At 43.2% G+C, this 26,672-nt stretch overlaps 1 protein-coding gene across 1 annotated transcript in view; it reads right to left on the bottom strand.

Moving 5' to 3' along the window:
• Positions 1-5,733: 5,733 nt before the first annotated feature.
• NKAIN4 (Na+/K+ transporting ATPase interacting 4) overlaps positions 5,734-26,672 on the bottom strand; it is a 46,087-nt gene continuing 25,148 nt past the window's right edge. Inside the window, exons 2-6 of the mRNA XM_010569523.1 lie at positions 26,215-26,352; positions 25,622-25,702; positions 16,774-16,971; positions 8,878-8,938; positions 5,734-5,822 (exon numbers count right to left, since the gene is read on the bottom strand). Coding sequence (XP_010567825.1) covers positions 5,734-5,822; positions 8,878-8,938; positions 16,774-16,971; positions 25,622-25,702; positions 26,215-26,352 — 567 coding nt within the window. The remainder of the gene's footprint in view (positions 5,823-8,877; positions 8,939-16,773; positions 16,972-25,621; positions 25,703-26,214; positions 26,353-26,672) is intronic.

Here is a 26,672-nt window from a genome sequence, read left to right as displayed (position 1 = left end):
CCCCACCTAGTTCTATACAGGCAGGGAGGAGATGAAGTTGTGTTAGGGGATTTAGGCTCTCTTCAGAACAAGGGAAAGGAGAAGGGGAAGAAGCTAACTACAGAACATATGAAATGTCCCAGGGTGTTATGCAGTGCTTCCTTATGGATCCGTGGTGCAAGGAAGCAGCTCTGACTTCAACTGTATCTCTTGAGAGAAGCTCTCGGTGAACTTGCTCTGCCTGAGGTCTTCAGGCCTGTGCCGTTTATCGGCTAGTACCACCAGACTATGGTAGGAACAGTTCGTCAGGGCACTTGGAGAATTAAAAAACAACGGCATGGCCATTCTTCAGTGTACATTCATTGCATTTGAAAAGAAGACCAGGAACAAAAAGTGGAATGGAGTTCACCATCCTCTGCCAAAGATCCAGGCCGTGTGGGATTGTTTCCTGCAGCACCTTTGATGGTGGAGTGCAAGGTTTGTCCATCCTCTGGCTCCTCTTTACTTACGCAGGCCTGGAGAGGGGGGAGGAAAAGCAAAGGCAGGGCATCAGTGTGGAGCAAGTACTAAGCTGCGTACTTCAGATAGCAGAATTGGTGTGGAAATAATGAGGACTTTTTTTTTTTCCTGTTCTGGATTTTTAAATATGATTGACTACAGATGAGGAATAGGATTGAGAGCCCAGAAGTAATGTGGTTAAGTAGTCTTTGAGTCTGGAAAGAATGCTATGCACGTACCAGACCTGAATGTACTGCAGTTAGACTAAGGAATAGATATGAGCCAAAGTGTTAGATCTATGTATCCTCAGCAGTTGGAGCTGCATAAAATTTGGTTAGGAATTTTAAAAGCTAGGGGTCATCTCTAGAATAAAGTAGCTTCTTGAAATTGCAGTGATGTGCTTTTTGTGTAGATGCAGCAGTATAAGCAGATCTACTTTTGTAGCCAGCAGTAAAGATGAGTGAATGTTTTCAGCTGAAACATCACCTCTTAAACATGCAGCTTCAGGCTGATCAAAACAGTTTGCAAATTCATGTTGATATTCAGCAAATTGTTTGTTTGGGAAAAAGTCTACCTAGAAAAAAAAAGCAGAAGCATTTTGTTTTGTGTTTTGTGGTTGTTTTTTTTTCTCCTCAAAACAAAGCAGGATTTTTTTTCTGTTTAAGTAAAAGTTTCCTTTGTAAAAAATTCTGGTCATCAAACAAAGTTTGGAGGGGGTGGGGGGGAAATCAATCCTAAAGGAGTTCCCCCCCTCCCTCCCCCAGTGTTTCAGTCTGGATTTTTATTTTTTATTTTTCTCTTTTAAATTGAGGAATGTTATTTGTGTACTTGTACCTCTCAGTTGATCTATTGAAGAACCTACTTTCAACCTATAAGTGGATGACTGTTATATGGGGTTTAGTCCTTTAATCCTGCATGCTCACAGCTGCTTCATGCCTATGGCTAGCAGACAGACTGCACCACAAAAGAATTGATTAGGGAGTATTAAAGTGAGAAATCACCAACTGGAGCCTTAGATCATTCAATTAACCAATACCTCCTGTTGCTATCCTGTCAATACTGAAGTCTACACCTGATAAAAGTCACACCCTATGTTACCATATGGCCCTTTCCACTGGTAGATCTGAGGAAAGTCAAGTCAGTGAAATCTGGCTACACAACCAAAATCAAATTAAAGCTCTTAAGCCATTAATGTAATGTAGTACTTGGGGTGCCAGATCACAGTGAGTGTTATGGACTGGAGCCTCACAACTGTGCAATTCACTGCTTGGCCTTATAAATAGAGCCTTAAGAGGCAGGAAGATCTATTGCAAATAAATAGAGGCTATGTCCTGTCATCTCATGTGTTCTTGATTTAGCACTAAATCATATCCAAAATCATGCTTTGAGACTATTCTGCTTTATAACTGAGATTGCACAGTGCTTCTTTCTGAAACATTCAGAGAATGATGTCAAAAGAGTGAATGGATGCAGCAGGAACTGTTGACAGATGATCTTGATGATCTGGGCCACCTCCTGTACTGGCAGGTATTGCAGGGTACTTGGAGATAACAGCTTTAGTCAGAAACTTCAAAGCTGTCTTTCTCAGTTACCAGTGCAAGAATGCTTCCTTGCCTCAAGTGACAAGAATTCTGTTACTACAAATGAACAAGAAGAAAAGCAACTCAGAGCTGATGTCCTGTCCTGTGCAGCTGAAGGGGAGACAGTGGTGCAAGCAGGCAGAGCCTGATTTTGAGCTTTAGCTAAGGGTGGGGTAAGAACTTAGCCTTTCCTTCCTGAAACCTCATTGGAAATGCTCTCTTCTGGCCTCAGGAGAATAACTTTGGTTTTTCAATAACTGATTTATTATCCCTTGGCGAAGTACTTTGACCCAGAAACTCATGCACTGAAGACTTTAATGTATCTTCTATCAAGATTCCTAAAATATTATTAAATAATTAGTGCAGTGCCTTGATTGGTAAGCAGCAGTGAGATTAAGGGTAATTCTATTACACAGTAAAACTTCCAGAACATTTTCATGATAATTTGAGTCTCTTTTACTTAAGCTTGTGACTCGAAATAGGAACTATCACAACCAAACCCCCCTGGAGTCAATGAAATATAGAACAGAAACAGTTGTGGAACCTGAAATAGAAATAACTGTATTTATAGGATATTATTGTTGCTGTGTGAGTGTTGGAGTTGCTAATTAAGATGAAGCACACTTAAATCATGCCTTTGCAAGCAACAGTACAAAATTATAGGTTGATTTTTTGTTGTTGTTGGCTTTTTTGAAAAAGAAAAATAACACCTGACTTGATAATTTGTGAGGTTTTCCACTAACTGGAGACTCACAACTGAAGTCAAGGAGGTCAGTAGATTACCATGATAAAGCTGGGAGATAACTGGATTGTGGTCTGCAGGTGCTCATTATCAGTAATATTCTGGGGAGATGTTTTTTCTTCCTAGTAGGAGGCAAAGGTATTTAAGAACTTCTTTCAGTGCAGTGGATGGAAGCTAAAGGCCAGAAAGGGCGTGTACATTCTGAATACTGAATTTAGCATCCGATAACCACTGAAGTAGGCTGCCAAGGAACACAGCAGTTTCCCTTTAATATCTTTGAACCATGACAGCATATTTAAAAGTTATCTAACTCATAGGCTGTGTGCTTGATACAGAGGTTATGGGGGTTGGTCTTGGACTTAAGCTATGCTCATCAGTCTAGGTCAATGCCATTGTCCTGTGGTGCCTTCAGATATATGAAAATTCATAAATTTGGAGAGAAGAAGAAAGACTAGGGAAAAATGCAAGCTAGGACAAGGGAAAGGACACATTGGGAGGAAAGGAAAGAGTGTAATCTCATCTGAAAAGGATAGATAAAACTGGAGTGAATAGGACAATTCCTTTAGGGAATGAAGGAAAGTGATCCTGTTAGAGTTGTGGCGACAGGGCAAGTGCATTACCAGGAGAGCAGCTGACTACCGACAGTGGGGTGATGCCATCCTAAAATGCAAGTTCATGGTTGCAGTTAGCTCCAAGTCAGTAGCTGTAGAATAGATTTGGTTTCGTTCAGCATTTCCTTCAACAAAAAGGAGTTAAAACCAGAAATCCCCTATTCCTGACCCCTAGCTTTTCTGTAAATTTAAAATTGAAAGAAGTTTGGTATATTATTTGTTTTGCATCTTCTTGAACAGGATATAAAAAGAGAAAATGCCTTCAATCATCATGAAATGATTTTCACAGCAGGACAAGGGCATCTGGCACTCAGCACCCCAGACTGCAAAAATCCATGGTGGTGTTAGTCAGGAGTCAAGTATCCATTCCTCCTTGGGCTCCCATTCATACATGTGGAAGAAAGGCAATAGCTAGGCTGAACTAAACAAACAAAAATTGCTATTTGGTGGTTGCTGTGAAATTTATAGAGGGTGACTTTATCTACTGCTCAGCAGCTGTTTTCACCTCCCAGTAGCCAGAAATAAATATTATATTGTGCTGGCAGAAGCTATCAATAGATAAGTGATGGTCTGAAGAATGGGACTGAAGAACAACAAAATTATCTGTGTACTTCAGTAGTAGCTTACCATCTCACTGAGACTCTTGTAAGGAAGTTTTACGTTGCTAGCTTCTGTTCATATTACAGTCTCCCCGTACAGAAAACTTTGTTTATAAGTACTAGCTTCTTTCAGAAAGAGATTTTGTCTTTTTAAGAAAAAAAGCAGCCCAAACCCCATACTGTAAGTGTGATGTTTCTTCAGCACACTGCTGCATCAAGCTAGTAAATCAGGGAGCTGCTTAAAGCTCCACAGCTTCTGCAGACTGTGGAAAATTCCATCCCACTGTGACAAAATGAGAAGGAAATCAATATTTAATCTCCTGTAGCATCCTTTCTAATAGTGCCATAGAACCCCCAAAGTTACAGGGAATTTAACTGCTTTGCAAAAATTACTTGTTCTCCTGGTCTTGTGCTGCAGTGACAAAGTGGGTAATAAGTCCACACTACATTAGAGGAAACATCTACAAATCTATTTGGGGGCAGTTTTTCTTCCCTCAGCCTCACTTTTCTTTCCCATCCTTACATCCCTCTTTTTAGCAGAACTGTCTGGTAACATTATTCCCCAAAACCAGCCTCCCTTAGCAGCTGCTTTAAAAAATTTCTGCATGTTGAACTGCCTTCTTGCAGCTCAATTTAAAGGGTATCAAAAATTCAGATCTTACTGCTGCTTTAAACAGATAATACTGGCTTTCATGTTTGAGAATCTCATTAAGAACCAGCTTTTAAGTGGACAGTGTGAAAGTGCGATCTTGTGCCTTCAGCAGTGTGGAGGGATTATCAGAGGGCAGAAACTGGAATTCAGCAATGGATCTCTATTAGTGGTATGAGAGGAAGTGCTGTGGACAACTCCCCTGTCTGTTCCCTGCTCTCAACTGAACTGGCTGCCCCACACATGGAAGCTTCTTGTAGGCAACAGAATTTAAAACAAAAACAAAAAACAAACCTTATGAGCAAACCTGTACCATCCTGCATACAAACCATCTAATGCTCGGTTTAATTTAATTCACTGGTGTGTTAGCTTTGCACCCTACAGGTTCCCTAGAAGTACAAGCAGATACAGGGAGACCATGTACCCAAGACAGAGTCAAATTTTGTGGTGCTACCATGCAAAGATTATTGGAGGATGACAAAGACAGGGCCAATGATTAAAATTGCATGGATGTATAGGTCAGAGTTCAGTTATGACTGCCTGTCCACAGAGCTAAAATACAGCTTAAATAACTAGATGATGTGTAAATTTTACCCCAGTAAAGATCTTTCATTGAGGCTCTGCCTGACAGACCACAGTTTAACCTTGAGAGCAAGAATCATATTCTGCTGTTGCTGTGGCTTACTCTCAGCATCCACTGAGGCTCAATCTTCCTTCCTCACAGCTCCTACCTTTACCTGCTTGGGCACCATTCACTGCTGAAAAGCCTCTCTTTGCTTTCTTCAAGGAAAAGGCATGCAGTAGTTTGTTTACAATAACATCCTATAGCTGGCCCAATGCTTCCTATCAAACAGCACTGCCATAAGCCAAGTATGGCAACACCAGCTTCACCCTGGCAACCTGGGGCAGAGCAGAGGCAGTTTCATCCCTTCTGGTGTCCACTTGTTCAGTCCTTCCATGCCTGAAAAGCCTGCTGGAGAAATCAACCTGCAAGGAGGAAAAAACCCAAACCTGTGGCACCCTTGAGCAATCAAACTAAGAGGCATGCATAGCCTCTTAGCACAGGAGATGATACTTACAGGTATGTCTGCTTGAACAAAAGGTTGGTGGGTTTTTCATTGACATGGTAGAGAGGAAATGGATCAAATCCACCAATGAAATCAACTGAAAAAAAATCAAAACTCAAATAAACAAACAAACATGGCCAGAAAGTTGAAAGGAAAAGAAAGAAAAAGTTGGTGCATGTCATGGCATAACATAAAAATTAGTGAGAGAACAGAAAAATGATTTTGCAGGTATGGATTGCCTGGTGGAAATCTCTGCCTGTACAGACCTCTTTTCCAGGATCTCCTGGGATGCGCAAGTGTGTCAAAGAGGAGATTCAGCTAACACGAGACTTCAAGCAGAACTAACGAAAGACTCCAGAAAAACAAGGCAGCCTCCCTCAGCACCCTTGGATATTGCCACCATGCTGTGACTTCACATGAGAACCGAGTTAACAAAGCCTCAGCCATTCAGCAATGTGCTGAAGGAAGCAAGCTGGGGAATAGCTCTTGAGTGAATGCCAGCAGAGAAGTTGGCAGCACAGCAATCCCCATGAAGGTTATATAGTGAAGTGGGAATTTTCTTGCCCCACTTGTCTTTCCTGCAAGACAGACAGCAGCAGCTTTGGAAAACTGCAAATACCTCATTATCTTCAGCTCTGATATTTTTCACGTTCCCTCTGCCAACTCAATTTCTTTTAATTGTATACAAATAGGAACAATGCTTCCCTTCTCCAGTATTCACATAAGGGCAATGTAACTAAACAAGGAAAGTTTTAAGTGGCAATTCCCTTAGTAACCATAGAATAGTTTTCCAAGTCTCTCTCAGTTCCCCTGAAATTAGGCCAAGTCTATATTACTGAGCTGGCCAACATAGCCAGGTCAGTAGGGGTATGATGTGGTGACTGACCTAGCAGGCCCTGCAAAACCCTTTAAAATAGATCCAGCTTAGACCACTTTTTGGTGCCAAGTTAGTGCATTTTGTTTGGAAGTGTGAAAGCCATCCCGTCCAAATGCCATTTAAAAATAACTGGAGAGTCTTATTAACTGTATAAATGCCTGTTTATTTTTCGTTCCTGAAGGTGGCACTATTATTTTAAATTTTAGCTAAAGAGTTTTGATATTTTTTAGTGAACAATAGAAAAAATATTTACTAAATATATCGGAAGTGAAAAAAAACCCTCTTAAAAAATATCTAGAAACCCAAAGACAATGTATTCTCACAAATTCCATCTTGATGGATAGCTTCACGCTGATACTGTGATTTTGGAACAACTGTCAATTAATGGGCAAAATCTGTAATTGGGGGGATAATTCCCAGTAGTTCCAGTGAGACTTGACCTTTTCTCAGCCACTTTTGAAAGTGTTTTTGAGTATTTTAAAATCAAGACAGTCTGCAGTTTTAAAAAATAGATTCTAACTATACTACCTAAGTTGTGGAATGTCTAAATTAGGAAGCCTTAAAGAATGGCAGTTTTCAGTAACTGTCTAGTACCTTGAACAAACAAAAGTCCTATCATCTAAGCACGCAACCATGGAAGCACTCAAAAACCAAGTCACTTACTTAAAAAAAAAAAAAATCTTAACCATGGTTCATTGTTGCAATATATTACAGTGCATTAGCACATCTAAAATATTCTTGCCCACAATTCAGCATTAGTAGATCCCTACTGCTGTGTTTTCTCATGAAAATCACGTTAGCATGAGCTTCCTGATTAATGTGCCTCAGCACTTATAATTACTTCATGCTGCATATCAAAGCAACATTTAAAGGAAACCACAAATGGAAGAGAAAATTAAAACGCAGCTCAAATTTGTTCGGGTCACTGGAAGGATCTACCACTGTGAGTGTGAAATATTGATGGTTTGTCATTGTTAATTATTCAAGCTGGCATTTTAACTCCAAGCTGGGAAACTGGGAGGGAAAAGGAATTTGTTAATGAAAAAAAAATACATATCCTGAAATTAACAGCTCTGTGTTTCTAGATAATCCTTCCTTCCATGTGGTTGCCTTTCCTAACAGATCCCTATTATAAAAATGAGCTCTGTCAAGTTATTACTTTACAATATTTAAAAGGGGCTCAGAACTTAAAATATTACTTATAATGTAGCACCTTCACTAAGTGCACTGCCAAGCTCTAAACAAATGATCAATAAAGCCAGTAGAATGAGTTCAGCCACACAGGAAGGAACAGAAAAATATGAGGACAAGTCAGATAAGCAGTGCACCTCATCTTGCCCCTATGAAATCAACATTCTTCACATACTTTCAAACATGCAGTTCAAAGCTGTTGTTTTTCAGCTAACATCCATGCCAGCTGCTCTTTAAAACAACAAAGCTACTTGCACAAACCTAATTAATGTCTTAAAGAGTGATACTTGGATATAAAGCCTTTGGATCAGATCCTTACCTGGAATAAACTGGCCTAGACCCAAGACATTGCCAAAGAAATCAAACCTATGCATCCATTCTTTTTGTAAAATTATTGGTCTCAAAGGGAGTTTTAGAAGGGCAAAGTAATCCAGGACCAGGTTACAGATATCTGCATAGATCCCACAGACCCAGGTGATTCCTCTGAGTCTTTGCTTTTCTCTGACACATGTCATAGTGAATGCATGACACTTAAGAGATTTGTATACCAAACACAAGGGAGTCAGCTCCTTCCTCCTCCTTGTAATTCAAATACAGTACTTCCTCCGCTTTTAAATGAAGTGGTCAGGTTGGTCCTTGGCAAGAAATCTCATGCTCTGCTTCATCCTCAGCTTGGGGCATACAATATTCAGCAGGTTGCCTACTTGAGTACTGGGCTGTATTCTTTGTTGTAGATACTCTTAATTACAATGGTAGTATTTCAATAGCATTGTTATTAAGCTATATAAGCTTGAGAACAGAAGAAGCTGCCCAGTTTCTCTAAAGCTTAGTCTGAGCGAGAAACCAAATCCAAGCTTTTTTGTGCTGAAAGCATAGCAGAATTACAGCATCTAACATGTAGTCACATGGGGAAAAAAGCCTTACAGTAAAAATAGCTGATCCTTGAAAGGCAGGTAGTGCCATATCACATAGATAGGGAGATGGAAAGAAGTCTGATGGCAATTTGGTCCTGATAGACAAATATCTGAGAGAGAAGTAAAATTTAGTAAAGCCTTTGCCAACAGATCTGTTGATAAATACTTACAGCTGTCTTCTTCTTCTGTAAAAACACTAACAACATAACAGGCGTAGACAAAGCCCACCAGCTGGAAAATAGAGAGAATAAATCATTTTAGCATCAATCTTGTGAGGCTGGTCAAAACTCACTTGGCATGACTTCAACAGCCAATATTTACTCTCAGCTTGGCAGCATTATTGTAATGGTGGAGCCAAGTCATATTTGCTGTAAGGCAGGGGATGCAGGTGTAGGCTTAAGGGAAGACACTGCTGGGAGCATCCTCAAGGCTCAAAACTAAAAACTTGCAAGACCCATCCTCACCTTCAGAGAGGCAGCCTGCTGTTGCTAGGATGGTTGACAAGAACATGGACTGGCCTTGTTGGCACTGAAACTACTGTGCTAAGTTTACACTAAGAAGTGGTAGGGATGCAGGACAGTGCCTTATGTAACATTTTAGACAGATGACTATGTACAGGACAGACACACAGACATACAGGGGTAGGTTTTATTAACAGAGGTCCACGGGCAAGAACTCATCAGATCTGTATTCCTGTCATAAAGGGTATGAAAGGGAAGAGAAATTACTTTGATGCAAGAGCTACCAACAAGATGCGAGTAGTTTTTATGCAGATGAGATGGAAACTTAGTTAACCATAAAAATGGCGGTGTACTGGCAGCAATGTTCAGAGACACTGAAATCTTTAGTAACTTAGGCTTGGAGATCAAAAAGTCATTGGAAAGAAATCCGAGTCTTACTCTAGCTCTGCAATTTTTAAGGTTCTTTCTCTCTTTGGAGAATAAAGACTTCTGCATGGACTAATCAAGCATTGGGCCTGCGAAGTAAACAGGCCAGAGCACAGTGAGAAACAGACAAGACTATAGCAGTGGTCTTAATTTACAAATTGCATAGGTTAGCTCTAAATTGCCATGTCCTGGGAACCAGACAGAAGCAGGGAAGGAGCAGTAAAACAATAGGGTGCCTCTCAAATAACAGCCATCCTGGCATGGTGTGGCCCTCATGTCAACCCATTGCTCAGAGCAGTCGTTACAGCAGAAAACTAGAGGGAACATTAAAAAAAGCAATTTAAAGTAGCCTGGTGAGTCAGTCCTTAGTTGGTAGTTTGGAGAAGCTCTAAAGCATCAGAACTGCCTCATTCAGTTTCAGTAGCAAGTTGTTACTCAGCCTGAGTAGAGAAACAAGTTTCTGGTACTACGGGAGTTAAGCATTCTAGATCCAGCAGGGTTTTATTTTGCTTTGCCTTCTCCCTGTTAATCAAATATCCTCTCCATCCTTCATTTTACATCTTTACGTAACACCCCACTTAGCGAGATCTCGGTTGACAGTAACTGTATTAGTAAAGTTATTGTAAGACATAATTGTTTTCCACTGTGAACTCAATTCTTTTGAACAAGAGTTAGAATGTAACATACAGTGACTCATTCTAAGGGAAGACAGAATGATGCATGGTAGGGCTTGAAAAGTAGAGTCCATTCATTTTTAATATGACAGAAAAATGCATCACACCAGAAAACAAAAGGCAAGATAATGAGATTTCTACTGGGGAGTTATAAGGCATTTGTGATTTCTCCAGCTCTCCCTGACAAACCACACCTTGTTGGAAGGAAACTGAATGTTTTTGTAGCATCACTAAACCTTTTATTTCCTTTACAATTTTCTATAATCATCTGAAAACCAAGCCAGCTCTCTCCTTTCCTCTTGGGTGAGCCTTATGGAAACATGTCCCAGTGCCTCAGTGGAGAAGTAACAGCTCTACGGACTCACTCATTCCCCTGCCATGCATTTTTGAAACCAGGGCTGCTTCAAACTAAGTTTCAATGAGCTACAGCAGACTTCATGCAGAAAAAAAGCAAATAAAGAAATCCTTCGGGGTGTGATACTAACCGCGAGGCCACATGCAAGGGCCAATCTAATTTTACCTGCTGACTTTCAGAATTAGCTCTGAGTAGAAACATTGCTTCCTAAAGGCAGACAAAAAAACCCCAAAACACCAAAAGCCAACAACAAAATAACCAGAGTAATCAGAGATTTTTCTTCTCTTCTGCTGCTTGTGCTGTGCTGACATAAGACCCCGGGATTTCTTTTTTTCCCTGAAATTTGTGGTGGTTTGGGGCAGGTTTGGTGGCCAGGCAGGAGGGCTGCGGCCCCGGCCCGGGAACTGGCCGTGGTGCTGAAGCAGCCCCCGCCGCCGCTCCCCGTTGCGTTGCGTCGCGTCCTGAGAAGGCTTGGCTGCGAAATTAGCAATTAGCGCTCATCAGCTGGGCTGCGGTAGCTAACGACATTAACACTCATAGCTGCTCTTGGAAAAACGGAGTGCTTCAGCTTAAAGCTGTCCCAGCATTCCATGAGATGTCGAACCACCCGTCTGCACCCTCTGGTCTCCAAAACAAGTGCGTTTGCGCTCGCCCTAGGATCAAGTTAGCAGTGTGGTCACACGCATTCTTTGTACTTGCTCTAGCATTTTTATAGTTTGAAGATCCAGCCTTTTACATTTTACAGGGTGTAAGGTAAAATCATGCAATTTACATACACACAAATATCCAAGAAGGAAAGATGCATCTTGAATGTGTGCCCTGATTCCAAGGGAATTCTAGAAAGGCTTTCTCTTTCCCCAGATTTTCCATCATGCCTCAGAGTAGGAACTTTGGGTTAATAACCACACCAGGTGGAAGTCCTAAATCCACTCACTGTTATTACACTCTAACATGTACACACAAACTTTATGCGATATCTGTGTCAGAGAACTCCTGATAGTATTAACAATGAAAATCACTCACCTGCCCCATTTGTGGGCAGAGTGCATGAATGATTATCAGCTATACTGTCATGGGGAACCTGTTAAACCTCTGAAAATTTTCCACGGTTCAGAAGCACTAAGGAAGCAGTAAGATTGACTTGGGAAGTTTGTTTTGCACAAAAATTAATGCCTCATAACTCTCCATCATTCCTCTCACCCGATACATTTTTCCTTTTATGACTAAGGTGACCTTTTGCATTCAGAAAAGCAAACAAACCAGCCAAAAGCTAGTAAATTAAGTGAACTTCCCTAAATCCCTAATTCCAGCTCCATTGGAGTGGAGGGTTTTCTATTTCTTCTATTTCCTGGCTTTGTTTCAAAATTACCTGCTGAGTGTTTAAAACTTACTTTTTATTGACTTTATACTCCATTCCTTCTTTACATGAGTTTCATCAATAAAAAAATGTTTATTTAATGGTGCTTTTTATTCAAAGAAGTTTTGCTAGTCTTATGACCTGGCCAGAACAGTAGAATTTCAGTGGCAATAAGGGAAGAGGCATACAACATAAATATGAATTGCATTTTTATATGGGCTGACATAAACTGTAATTAAACTTATCACCTCAGGGATGAAATGAACTCCTGGGACTCCCCATGTCTCACCTTCTGCATGAATTAGGAATGAAATATAGCTAGAGGAGAAATGCCACTCCTATTGTCCAGTCCTTTTCACTGGAAGAGTCTACTAGAATGTGGGATGAGCAGACTCCAAGAGACACCAACAGTTCCCTTCTGACTGCATCCTTGATGAAGATGTATCAAGCCCCCAAACATCACCAAGTTTAGCAGCAATTAATGTAGAACAGAAAGCTTCAGAGAGGTCAAGAATTTGGAAGTAATTTCACTCTTGCTCCAAGTGCCATCTTGGTTGCTGATTTCAATACAAAAGAGGGTTTTAAGCTCTACCGTCCCAGGGAAATAGCAATAATTCTTAGATCTTTGCAAATTACGTAGGGGAGGTGAAAGAGGAGGGGAAATGTCAGTGATGTAAAGTGACACCAAGCTATTGCTCTAATTCCCCATAGAACATTCTTGGGCTTTAGCCTCTGCTGCTGTTTCTCTACTTGTTCTGCATGTTCAGTACCAGCTTCCTCCAGGCTGCAGAAGTATCCAATTAAGCTTTTTATTAGGAACACATGTTGTAGGCAGGTGTGTTCAGTCAGCCTGTCAGACAGGCTAGGAATGCACATGCTGCTGAACAAAAGAGAATGGAACTGGGATGTCCCAAGCATTCTGCAGGCAAATGAACAGAGCAGGAAAGACAGAAAGAGACAAGTGTGCCCAAAGGGAATGAGGAAAACATAAGTCTGTACCTCCCTCTGCCCCTCAGTCATCTGAAGTTAACTTTTTAATAGTGAGTTGAAAAGCATTCATGAAACAGCAGCATTGAACTAGAGTGGTGGAGCCAGAAAGACTGAATTACAGCAAGATCTACAGAAAGGGACCAGCTGGCTGCGAGTGCACAAAACATGCAAAGGATGGAAAGTCAAATTTTAGGAGATGGTACTGTTGCTTGTGTAAGATCTTAGCTTTAGTCTGCATCTGTCCTAGTGAAGATTCTAGGCTCTTCAACTCTTCTCTCAATAGAAAAAAACTTGCCATTGTTTTTTCCACCACAGAGAATATGTGCAGAGTCTCCTCCTTCAGGGCAGATGTATTCTAGGTTTCACTTCTATTCAGAGCTAATGAAGTGTGTATGCTCTCATCAATGCAAGAGGGGGAAAATAAAGAGATCTCTGCTACAAGAAAGCAAAAAGCCAGCTTGTGAAAGAGCTATTGTGACCAGATAGCCAAAGAGGCAATCAAAATCCTTTGATTCCTTGACTTTCTTTACTCTTTGGATGCAATTACAACCACTGAAAATCTAGCTTTTGCCAACAGCAAAGCATCTCTTGCGCGTTGCTTCTCACATAACATCTGCTGTCAAGGCTTGCATTGCTGCCTTCCTGGGAACCTTCCAACCTGTCAGTCTGAGTGAAAACAGCAGACAGACAGGCAATGAGTTCTCTCAGTTGGGAAGATATTTCCAATTTCCATACCATTCAACGGAGCCTCAGGAAAAGCCTAACCCTTCCCACTCCCAGAACTACCATATGGACAGCCCAGAGCTATGCCAGGTATTTCAGAACTAGAAATCACTCCTCTCCCTGCTGGCTGGTAAGTTGGGGAGATGCAAGATGAATCCTTGCAAAGATAAAAAACAAAGCAGACTTCTTTTCTTGCTGTTGCATTTCTTAATAGGGTTGGTAGGATTAGTTTTACAGTGACATTTTTATACCTGTATAGACTTAAGATGTTGTTACAATAAGCTTTTTCCTCAGTGTGTTCTGTGCTAAATCATTGAGAAAGATTTTCATACTGGGCCCTACAGCTACTTGTATCATGCATGGTGACCAGTATGCCCAAGTTTGACAGCATTCCAGGTTAAAGGAGTTGCTTTTGCCTTCAAGGAGTACAGACGAGCTCTGAGCAAAAGCAGACTGAGACCTTATGTATCTTCAAATGTATGCCCAGGAGCAGGATAATATAGTCAGCAGGAGTCAAGATGACAGCCAACACTGTGCTCACCATATGGGATCAGGTTTGCTTTCCCTCTCCTTTGGCATGCAAGATCAAAATCAGTGAGCCTTACCCCAAGTACACAACATGGTGCACTACAGTTCCTCAATAGTCTCAAGGACGTGGTATTTCCAGAAAACAGCCAAAATGTCCACAGCTGGGTACTGCATAGTTAAAGTACATGGATTTCACACTACCATGTCTGGAATAAAAAAACCAAAACCCAAACACAGCCCCCCCACCCCACTTCTAAAAACCATTAGGCAAAGCAAAAAAAAAAAAAAAAAACTACAGAAAGCAATTTTTTGCCTGTCCCTTGCCCTTCTTAACAGGGAACTGACTATTCCGGTCTCAAATGTGTGGCAGACAAGGATGGAACTAGGTCATGTCCCTTGCTGCATCCCCTGAGCCTTCAAGTTCCCAGTCGTGTTTTTTGTACTATCGATCTGGTCTCCCTGCCTGTCTGCAGCACAGTACCTGCCAGGCGCTCTGGGAAGGACAGCAGCCTGTAATAAAATCTGCCTTAAAACGAGATAAAGAGAACAGAAAAAGATACTGGCAGGGATCAAAGAGTTTGACCCTCAGAGACTAAAAAGGGAAAGAACTGGCTGACTGTTTTCAGGCAAGGTCTGAGTAAGAAAGTGAAAAGGCCTTACCTCAGCAAAGCAGAGAGGAGAAGCTCTATTTGTCCCACTACCTGACAAAATTATATGAGCATTTCAGAGCTGGCAGGAGTTACAGACCTGGGGCTTCAATATTCTACCTTTATTACAGGACAAGTAGAAATTTACTTCACTCTGGATAGCTCAGCCCATACGGCTTTCTTGCCTACAAATATTTTAGCCACATTTCCAGAGTTTAGGATTCAAAAATCCACTGCAACTTAAATCTCAGGGAGAAGGAGAAAGAAAATATTTACCTAAATCCTATTTTATCTTACAGTTCCCTCCTCTGTCTCCCCATCTGGCCCTTTGTGGTGTTTTGCAGATGCACAGAGAATATTGTCATGTACCTTTGGGAAGAAGCAAAGGAGAAAACGCTCCCAGAGACACAGACTCTGTGTGATCACTTAGCTCAGGGCCATGTGCCTAAGTTAGTAAGCTGCCACAAAACAAAGGTCTATTCCAGACAAACTCAGGACCATTTGTTGGCTGAACCTCTAGCCTGGGGCACAGGGGCTTATGCCAGCTCAGGCATTTAGGAAGGATGCTAATAGTGACATACTTCTGCACTTTAAAAGTCTGGGATGTTCTGACTTCAAAGTCTGTCAATTGTTTCACCAAACTCAGGAACAGCACCAGCTCAGCAGCATCAATGCCATTCCAGCTAATGGCCCTTTATAAAAAACAGCAGGGTCTATTCTTCTGGATACCTAGGTTTGCCCTTCTCATACACATGCATCAAAGCAACTCTCAGGCAGTTTAATGCAGATCATTTTCCCTGAAGGACAACTAACCAAATATTAACAGCCAGCACACGCACCAGGGAGTTCATCCAACTCAGGAAATAAGAGCTTCTCCGTCTGCCTCTTTTTTTTTGTGACATGGCAAGAAAGGAGTCCGAGTCTTCCCCCCTCCCTGCAGTTCACTGTGTCAGACAGATCATCCCAGCTAATAGGAAATGCACGATCAAGACGGTGGAAAGTTGTACCAAAAACGTGCAGAGAAGTACTTGGCACTCCAGAAGCTTGGAATTTCTCTATTTGTTATCCTTTAACATTTAATCAGGGCAAGTTACTCTTCTTTTTTAAGCCAAAACCGAAAGCTGAAATGTGAACGTTTCAGCAGTCCACATCCGTCTTTACTTAAAGCCATTAACCACAAAGTAACAAACCAAAGCGGATTAGAAAGATGCAGGCTGCTAACTAATGCAGCTACAAAATGCAAGAATACCTATGAAGTAAGGGGGACAATGGACATTTTGTTTCAGTTAATTTCACAGACAAGTGAGAAACAATTAATTAACAGTGAAAGTTAAGGACATTGAGTTACTGCAGAGTACTTTTAAAAGTCCATGGAAGACTCTGATGAGGAAAGAGTTGATGAAAACATTTAGTGCATGTATGTCAGATGTCAGCAGAAAGAAAATTGCTGCTTTCTGCTTCCTTAAAGTTTCTTTCATTTTCTGGAGATAAGTATCTTTTCCCTTTTATTTCTTTACAACAAATGTGCACATATGTGCTCTGCCACCCATTGCTAAGTCATGTGGAGTAAGAGAAATCCTTCTTCAGATGGGTCTCTGTCCTTATCAAAACATTAATTCCCACACCCCAACAGGGATACAGAACGATTTGTTATTGTATTGTTGCATGTGATGCATTACTTCAGGTGTTAGGTTGCTGGTATCCATTTCCAGTTCTTTCAAGCAATATCATTCATCAGAGAGAACAGGAGAACAAACACAAAAAAACACTTACAGAGGCTTTTGCAATCAGTTGATACAAAATGGGGTGGAAAATATGGGCCAGCCTCTGTGCCTGGAAAAAATAAAACCAAACAGCATCCCCTCAACAACCGCTACCCCGCAGGACTGTCAGCGACATACTCACAGCGATCAGGATCTGGAAGGAGCTGTGCATGACCTCGATGTATCGATACTCCAGGGCACAGCCTATCACAGAGATGTAGGAATGGCTATCCAGCCCTTTGATCCCAGACATTGAAGCCTCCTTCCTTACACAGCCAGGACCATTTTCACTCCACCATGACTGGTGCCGGGAGATGTTGAATGTCAAGAGTTCGCTGTCCTGAAGAGAAAAGTTGCCAAGAGATCTCCATTTACTATAAGAGTGTCTGATATGCTGTCAGATGGAGGTCATACTAAAATCAATGGAAAACCTGAAATTTCTAAGATCCCCACCCTCAAGAAATGATAGCACAGATCAAGATACATTGGCTTTATGTTCCTTGTAAGTGTTTCACAGGCAGGCTTCTGTGGTGGGAACCATTTCTGAGGCAGTCCTGCAGCACTCCAACAAAGCTATTTCACCATCATGTAGCACACTTCAGAAGCAGGACTGAGCAGCTTCTAAATCAGAAAGACAGTCTCTAGGCTGCAGACCCAAGACCACTTTGTTAGTGGTTCATGCACCCAGAAAAGAACCCTCAAGTTTTGGGTTTGGGAGATTAACCTTACAAAGCTAGAAGAAAAAGGTAAACAAGGCAGCACTAAGCATCCTGTCAGAACCATGTGTTATGGGTATGCTTTTCCCAGCATGGGAATCAACACAGATAACTGAGAAATATGAACTTCATAACCCAAAATTGAGTTTCAAAACCCAACAGATCTTCCTCTGTTCCTAGCTTTTAACACATCTAACACGTTCCCTTACCGTTTCTGTCTCATTTCCTTCCACACTCTTCACATATGTTGCTTCTACACCTTCTGTTGACCTGACACACTCAGCCTCAGGTCGGACTACCTAGCTGAGCAGACCTCACAGCGATGATTGCAGCTTCTTGCAAACACTCCCCCAAGCAATTCCTTGTCACCTCTACCCCGAGAGAGGCTTTTTGTTTTGCTCTTCTCATCTGTACTTGTTCAATAATTTAAATCATTCCATTGTGGGGATTACATAGTGAAATGCGACACATGTAGTGCAGGATTTTGGTAGGCAATCAGGTGCTCATTTAAAAATAACACTTTCCTCACACTTGAGAAAAGAGTGGTTCTCACTGGAGTGAGAGCTTTGAGATTTTCCCTTACATGCCATGGCAAAGCCCTCCCTGCAGACAGTAAAAGACAAACTCAGAATTGGCCGAATAGATCAGCTGCATCAGTTCACAGGTGAGCACTAAGTGCTAGATGCCCCAGCAGCCCTCTTGGGTCACTCTGATGCAGAATCAACAACCCCTTTTGACCACAAAATGGGGCAAGGGGTTGGAAGTTTTATTCTGAAGGATAGATTATGAAATGGATCAGGCAGAGAATCTACGTGTGTCTACAAGGTAGAAATAGGCACTGGATATACACACACCACTAAACCATTACTAGAAGTTTTAGCACCTATCCATATACTACTTCACACTGCTCATGCCAGGGTCCTACACAGTCCCTGTAGGAAAGAAGTGGCTCCCAGAACAGCAGCAGTCAGAGCTTGGGGCATTCACACTTCTTAACATGGGAAGCATCACGTGGCAGCTCCTTTGCCTCAGCTCCCTGTAGAGTCAAGAGGGAACAACAGATTCAGAGCAGCTAATCCAGGCTCCTGCTCTGAATTACCTTCTGGAGAGAGCACTTGTCTCCACTGCCAATACAGGGAGCCCAGCCAGGTAGTCCTGCCGATACACTTTTCTGCGTCCGTGTTTGTATCCAGGGGCAAACTTGAGCTACAGGAGCAGAAAATTTGAATGACAGCCAGATAACCTGTGAATAAAAACCAAGTGCCCTGCTATGCACATTGTGCAGGTACCCTCCACTCTACCACAGGTACTCAAAAACAGTTTGCAGAGCTGTTATTAATATATGCTGCAGGAAGCACATGTTAAGAAATGTGGACAATTAAGTGAGATGACAGCTGCCAAACTCCTGACATAATCACCGCAACAGATGGGGTGTGCTTTACAGTAGATGGAGGAGGGCATGGAGATGAAGTATGGCACCAGTGCAAAAGCAGCCTGAATAGCAAAGACAATAGGGAAAATTCTATCAACAGCTGGGCGTTTAAATGGAGCTGTCTGCATTTGAAAGGCTATGGGGAATAATTATTAGATTGGCAGCTACAGGATAGTGCATGCAGTGCAAGGTGCTGTGCTAGCTACATTTCTAGAGATGGTTTTCTCTTCCAGCTTCTCACAATTTTGGCAGAAGTGTTTTTGGCTTGCTCCCTCTGCTGGGCATTGCTCTTCAGTGGCCCACGTATATCGCATATCCACCAAATCGCATCTTTTCTGCAAAGCTTCTTTCTCTCCCAAGTTTGCATGTTCTGAGATCCATGGATCTTCCCCAGAAAAGCTTTTCCTCCTGGAGACAGCCAGCCCTCCAAGCTGCTATGCTCTTCTCCCTCTCACAAGCCACTCACCACATCGGTTAGGGAAGGAATCATCTTTCCCTCAAAAAAAAAGGATTCAGTTGCTGTTTCTTTGCCTGGGGCTTCCCCCAGTTAGCACAGAAACAAAGCTGTTCCACAGGATCTACTCTTAACTTTGGTCCCCAGGGTTTCCCTCTCCCAGCTCACAGATGGTGCCTTCCCAAACCTTCTGCCTCACTGATGCAAAGAGCCCCTTCAGTGCCTTCTCTACTCCTCACAGAGGCATCTATGTGTATTTGGCAAAGTAAGAAACAGCCTGCTTTCCTTCTTGGATCTCCTTATAGAATTGGCTCTGGCTTAAATTTGCTGCAGAAGCTGAACTTGCTTGTGAATTAAGCCTGAAAAAGCAGAACAGGTGCTGGACTGGAGGTGGGCAGGTGGAGGAACAGTAGGTCCTAACCAGCACTCACTGCTTTTTGCCTACAATCACACTCCAGCTCTGTGAAAAAAAAAAAATTAAAAAAAATTGTACTTCAGTTAAGAACAGGTTGGAAAAACTGAGCACATTTGGATTCTAAAAGCACCACAATGACTCACACACATGAGCCATCCATCTCGCAGATGTAAAATGAGTACTGATTGCACACTGGGATTATGGATGCCCTCACGTTCAGAGACACCTTTCTGAACAAGCATCTGTCTGGAGCACTGCAGGGCATGAGGGCAGCATAAATGAGAGGGTCTCAACATGCAAAGCAATGCCATTCCCTTGCTTGTGTCCCTGGCTGGATGTCCTCAGAGGATACCTGTGCTGTTGGGCACAATAAAAGAGCATTCAAGAAAATCACTTAATCGACCTCCAGTTGCTCAGTGCTTGCTGGCAGACTGGGGGAAAAAAAAAAAATATCCCAGAATGTCTTCTGTGGTTTGCCAGCTTCATTTGCTAGGAGAGGGTTGAAAAGTGAAACTACAAAATAGGAACAGCACACTAAATTGAGGAGAAAAGAACCAGTTGCAAGAAAGTTTAGGAACAGCTGTTTCCCAAACCTTTCTGCAGCGCATCTGAAGTCTAAACACACTGAAATACTCCCTGAAGTGGTATGCAGGTTGGAAGATGTTAATCAGTCCCAGAAGCGAGCAAGCCCTGCTGTAAGAAGAGAGTGATCTGTGTGTAACTGCACTCCCCCTTGTTTCTTGACAGGCTGCTATTTGAAGGGCTATCGCTTCCTCTTTAACCTTCAGCCTGAAGAGAATTATGAGCTAAGAGTGATACAAGCTCCTTCTCAGGAGCATGTTGAAGGCCAGCCAGAAAAATCACATATCACTCTGAACTGTTGTGGCACCTGGTTGCCATCCATTTGCCATCAGCATGAGAAGGAAGACAACAGCACTAAACTGTAGTCCCTACATTTTAAAGAGTCTATTTTCCGCTCCCAGCCTCACTCCACTGTGTCCCACAGGGAAATTCACACCTACCTCTGACACCCACAGGGCCAGCTGTGTTCCTTTTCTAAAATAGTTTTCTGAAAGCTGTTCTGAAATTATTTGCAAAGGGTCACTATCAGAAATGGTTTTATTTCTTGTTGTTAACAGCCTTCTGTAGCACCTCCCCCCAAATTTCCTTAATTATCAGGCAAGCCAGCACTAGAGTGGCTCTGGAAACAAACTGAACCCTGTATGGGAGCCTCCAGAGCTTGACAGCAGAATAATTTTAAATCCTTTCGTTTGGAAACATTCCTTATCAAAATAGGAAATATAATGTTTATCTTTTAGTCATGTGTGCTGAATAGCTGTATCACCCTGAGACAACAGACAACCACTTTCATTGTCTCTCAGCAGGCCTGTTGACAATGGCACCGCATTTAAAGGCCAAATCCCAGGCTTCCAGTTTCTAAATTTAGATGGAGTTGAGGGACAGTTGTAATTACGCATGCATTTATCCATCCCCCTCACGGTGTTTTTTCCAGGTACAAAGTCATCCCAAGACGCCGTCCAGATTCTCTGGAATACAAATAACCCCCCATCTGACTAATAAGGGCTGCTTCCATTTTAAGAGGAGATTTAGACCACCACCATGGCTCTGGATTCAGATCAAAGCACCGGGTAGACAAGAAAGAATATAAAGGAAGGGTAAAAAAAAAATTCACCATTCCAAGATGAATAATTCGAGGGGGAAAAGATAAAGGAATACATTGAAATACACAACACCAATTCCTCAAACCTCTCTGAACATTTCTCAAGTACATGATGAAGAGTCAATCAGCATGGCAGCTGGACAGACAGATGCTCATATGTCTTACCAGCAGGATTTAAATAATTAACTCAGACTGGGGGGTTGCAGGAGGGACTGTTTCACACTCGAGTAGACAGGGAGAAGCTTAACACATTATTTCAAGCACAGCCTAGAAACTTCAGAGATAGCTCCCAACAGTTCACCTAACCAAATGGCCAGATGGACAAAGAGAAAAGAGGGAGATGGAACAGGAACAGAGCAGTGGAGGAGGAACAGCAATCTGGAAATTCGGCTGCAAACCCCACCGCAGAGCAGCGGTACAGCACTTTCAGAGAGGCTGTACTTCCCCCAGATGCTGCAAGTGTGCTCAGAACTGCGAGCGGAGCAAGTCAGCAAGGCAATGCTGCCAGAAGCCGCTCAGAGGCACATCTCCATGTCGCTGCCAGTGCTGAGAAGCAACCCTTCAAATCCAGACTGCTGTATCTCTTGCCTGCTTATTGGCAAAGCACTTACGGGAAAGCTGGCATAGGCTACACACTTAGGGAGGCCCTTGCAGCAATAAGGGAAGTGCTTTCTTAGACGCTTATGCTGATCCATTTGTGTCTGGCCACCTAATGAAGTTCTGCTGTGCCATATTTCACACTCTTACTCCTACTAAGAAAAGATTGCAAGATAAAAAAATGACAGGATAGAAACATAGAAATCAGGCCAGTTTAGCTCTTCCAAGAAGTAGAGAATAGACTCACAGAGCAGGAAAGAACATTTTCCTTTTGGAAAAAAAAAAAATTCAGTGTAGTTATAACTAGTGGTTAGGAGGTAGATGGTTAGTAAGTAGTTGTAACTACCCCGAGCAGGGCTGGCCAGAACAGCCATTCTCAGGGTTTCCATGGCCAGGAGAGAGCAAGCACTGCTGGAGGAAGAACACTTTAGGAAATGTGAAAGACAGGAGGAAAGAGAGGGTGAGAAGTGGTGGGCCGACAACCCAACGGAGGAAAGAGTCAGTGGAGAAGTGATTGCTTGGTAAAGGAAAGCGAACAGCCAGCCCCCAAATTGCAGTTCAACAACCATGCACCCATCAGCCCATATTCTACTGATGACATAAACTTTACAACTAAGAGATAGTCTCCTTTGCCAAATTGCTTACGGGCTGACATGGGACCTTACCTCACACACCCCACAGCTGTGGTGCCCCTGGTTTCTGCTTTTAGATCAGGCAGGTGCCCAAAGCAAGGGGGGCACAAGAACAAGCGCCCACGCTCACCTCAGCCCTGCACAGCACTTCCCTGCTCTCATCCTGCACTCCCTCACCACTGTGAAATCAGATCTAGGCACGAGAGCACGAAGAATTATTTCCAATAAGTGCCCACAACCATATCCTAATTTTTTCCAATTCTTCAGGCTTTTCCTGAACTTGTTACAGCAGAAACACTTGCATCCTTTGCCCCCATTCTCACCCCACCTGAGTTATCTCCTGTCTCATTTGCACTGGGCTGTCATTACCAGCCACCAAGTTACCAAACTCCTTTCTTTCTAGCTTACTGCCCTTTCTGCATTTTGTCATTATAAATTAGCTAGCTGCTGACAGAGATCTCCCTGGCAGGCTGCCCTTGTCGGGAATACAGAGGGGCGAGCACAGCGCTGGCAGGAACGCTGCTTCCCTACTCCCCCAGCTCTCTCCCACAGGCTCCCCAAGAATCAGGGAAGAAACAGCACCTGAAGACCTTCCTCAGAGCTATCAGCCACTTAAGGGACTTGCACAGGAACACAGCCCTCTCTGAAACACTCTCCAGCATATTCATGCTTAGTCTAGTAGTTAATGAGTTAGTCTTTACCTGACCAGCTCCATCAGCCTCCCTCCACCAAAGCTCCTCTTCTAATATTTGCAATCTACCTGCTTACTGCCAGACTAATTACAAGCTTTGACTTCTTATTAGGAACAAAGCTTCCTCCCAAGACCCCTGAGGGCACACAGAGGTACCTGCTCCTCTGCAGCAGCGCTGCCATAAACCCCCCCCGCTGATACTGCCCTGCCCTTGCCCCCTCCGAGAGTCTGTTCAACACATGTTCATCCAAGCCCGGGTGTCCTCCTGCAGTCTGATCCCAAGACTACAGAGATCAATAAGACTCCGCAGATGTCGGCTGGCTTTGGATCAGGTTTCTAGAGATGCAGCGGGAGAGCGACACTCCTCTTGAGTCCAGCCTGCGAAGCACCACGCTGTCCTACAGAAACCTTATTTCCTGCTTCAAGTGTATCTTTTGTTCTCATGTGGAAGTGAGGGGTTTGTTTTGCCTTTACAAAGACCCAAATAACTTCAGTTAAAGGGGAGGAGGAGGAAAGAAAGCAGCATCATGAGGTTTTCTTACAAGACAGCCTTTTATAAAGAAAATAACTCATTAAGAACAGCAGCAAGGCTGTAGAGGATTTTACCACCAAATGAGCACAAATACTCTCTTGTTTTTGCCAGTTGCCACCAAACTAACAGCATGAATTTCTCATTGCAGCTCTAGAGGGAAGTCCACTGAGCTGATAGCAACTTATACTGCAGCCCAATTCCATAAAACAGTCCCCAGTCACAAGAATCATCCTGTAGGCTAAATAAAGGTTCTCTGTGTGCCAGCTTTACTAAAACAAGCCACAGCACAGAGCGAGGTTGTGAGATGAAGCTCCTCTGTCGTGGAGAAGTGGAGTTTGCCATGCTGTTTGAATTGCAGAACAGCAACCCAACATGTTGCAGGGCAGGTTGGGATTAGTAAACACAAGTAATCAGCTGGCTGGAAGCAAACACTGGCTGTCGGAGAAGCTCCCAGAGCAGTTTATCAAGCCAATATTTCCTCCGCAGAAGGGAGCGTTTAAATAGTTACTTAAAATTCTTTTTTAGTTGGTCACAGCCAACACCAAGATCATCTCAAGCTGAGCTTTCAGACCATGAGTAATCACTGGTTTGGGCAAGAACTCCCTCAAAGTTTCTGTGGATAATTGAGAGAGGAAATGGAGATTAATTGAGGAATTAGGAAGTTACATTTTCTTATCTGCAAAGGATTTAAGCTGTCACTCACGACTTGCTGTAGGCCTGATAAAAAAAAAAACCATAGAGCAGTTCCAATTATGACTGCAACTTAGATGTACGACCTGGGAATTTAGGCCAGATGTAGAGTGCTCCAAAATGAACCTCTATCCTATAATCACTCTGAGTCTGCTAAGCTACAGCAACACAGTAATTCATTGCTTACAGCCCAGGCTTAATTTAGGGCCTGCCTCCCATTTTTATTATTTCTGACTCACCCCTCATTAAGCAGACAGCAATATTTAGCTTATCTAGTCTTCAAAGAACTTCACATATTAGCTCACACCATCCCTGGCCAATAGCCACGAATAACTACCACTGTATTTAAGAAGGAAGAATTAAGACAGGGAAGCCACATCATCTCCGAAGTGGAGATGCACCAGCCTCCCCAGCATCCCTCTGGTTTCTCTGTCCAGAGAGAAGAGCCTCTCCCAAAAGGCACAACAGGAAATATTTTACCTGGTGTGGCAACAACCAGGTACCTACCCCTGCTGCTAACATGCACTAGGTCTTCAGCAGGACTGGGAGGCAAAAAAATACCAAGAGCTGGTCGGGTCTGGAGCTACAGCAAAGTCCTTGGTCCAAGTCAGGCCAGCCAGACTGCGTCCCTGCGGCAGCTCTTCCCTGGGACAGGCTGGCAGAGAGAGCACGCTCCCTGCTGCACAAGGACCTTCCCCTCCAAGTCACACACCTTCTTCCCAAGGTGTTATCAGATCACAAGGGGATCAGCTGTAACCTAGTTATCTCATAGCCTTCCTCAGCCACCTCTGCACCACGACTGGGAAGCAGCCCTCAAACCCCCACCTCCCCTCAGGCTGACTCTGAAATCAGGCTTGTTCTTACCTTTAAAAAGCAAAGACACCCTACCTGCTACGAGGGCAGGGTTCATTCCAGCCACCACCTGCACTGACCAGCAAAGGGCTGTAGAAATCAGCATTAACTCCCCATTTTTACCCTACAATCAAGCAGTACTCCTCCATTCCCCTCCCTCCATAGGCAAGGGGGCAGGACCTGCTGCCAGGCAGCTCCCCACCACCCCCCTTAGCCACCACCCCCTCCTTATCTCACAGCTAAGCTCCTTCCCCTTTGATGCAAAGCCTGGGCACTCACCCATAAAGCTCCTACTCACCTTTGAGAGCCCTCCCACTTCTAAGTAAAAGCAGATGATGAAGATGTTCCAGGTGACCCAAATTGCAGTCCAGATGGCATACTAGAAGGGAATGGGGAGGGAGAGAGAAAAGCAATAAACATTAGGAAGTCACTGGAATTAGTTTATATATGTATATATGTGATCCAGCTGGGTGCAGTTAAATGCCCTGAGTCAGCACTGCAATCGTTTTCTCCTCCTCTCTTTGTTTCCCATATGCAGGTAGTTGCTTGCCTGATTAGAGACGCAGGGGCAGAAGTTGGGAGGGAATGGAAGAGCTTCTGCCATGCATTTGTCCAGCATCTAGCTCTCCCTCTCTGTTGTGCAGTGTCTCAGTGTAACTTTGGTACCAGTAATAATTATCTGAAATCTTCCAAGTTTGGCATCAGTACAATAAAAATGCGGCACCCTGAACAATGCGTTCCTAAGCACAGCACCTCCTGCTAAAATTGTTTACAACGCTTGTGCCTGATTTCCCAAGGGCTTTACTCAGTTCTTCATCGCTTGCCATATTCCGCCAAAGCAAAGGCTGCGAAAGGCTTCGAATGGCTCCGAACAAAACAGCTGTTACTTACCACCACTATGTAGCGAGGTCTATATTGAATAGTGCCAAACAGGCCGAGGATAACAATGATGATGTGGAGGAAGTTGGCTAGGATAGGGGCCCACTGGTATCCCAGGAAATCGAACACTTGCCTCTCTAATGCAGCAAGCTGGAAGGGAGAAGGAAAAGGGGAGTTACAGCTTCTGGACTCATGATGTTTATTCTCAAGGCTTTGACATGCTTCCTGAGCAAATCACTGCGGCAGCTGAAGATGTTACTCCATTCCCAAAGCAATTTACTGCCTCTGAACAAGGTCAGTAGGACAGAACATGTGTCTACACCCCCCCCTTCCACTTTGTACCCATCCCATCTCCTCCAATGGCTAAGCTAATGCAGACCAGTGAGCTCCAGTGTCTACGTGGGAGCACGTTCTCTGTTCTGTGCGCTTTGCAATGGGGAGGTGGCCCTGGCAGAGGGCAGAAGCGGGAC

Source organism: Haliaeetus leucocephalus, unplaced genomic scaffold (assembly GCF_000737465.1).
Source record: "Haliaeetus leucocephalus isolate CR32 unplaced genomic scaffold, Haliaeetus_leucocephalus-4.0 Scaffold273, whole genome shotgun sequence".
Lineage (NCBI taxonomy): Eukaryota > Metazoa > Chordata > Aves > Accipitriformes > Accipitridae > Haliaeetus > Haliaeetus leucocephalus.
Note: the sequence above shows the minus strand (reverse complement) of the source record. Positions and strands in the feature narration are given on the sequence as shown.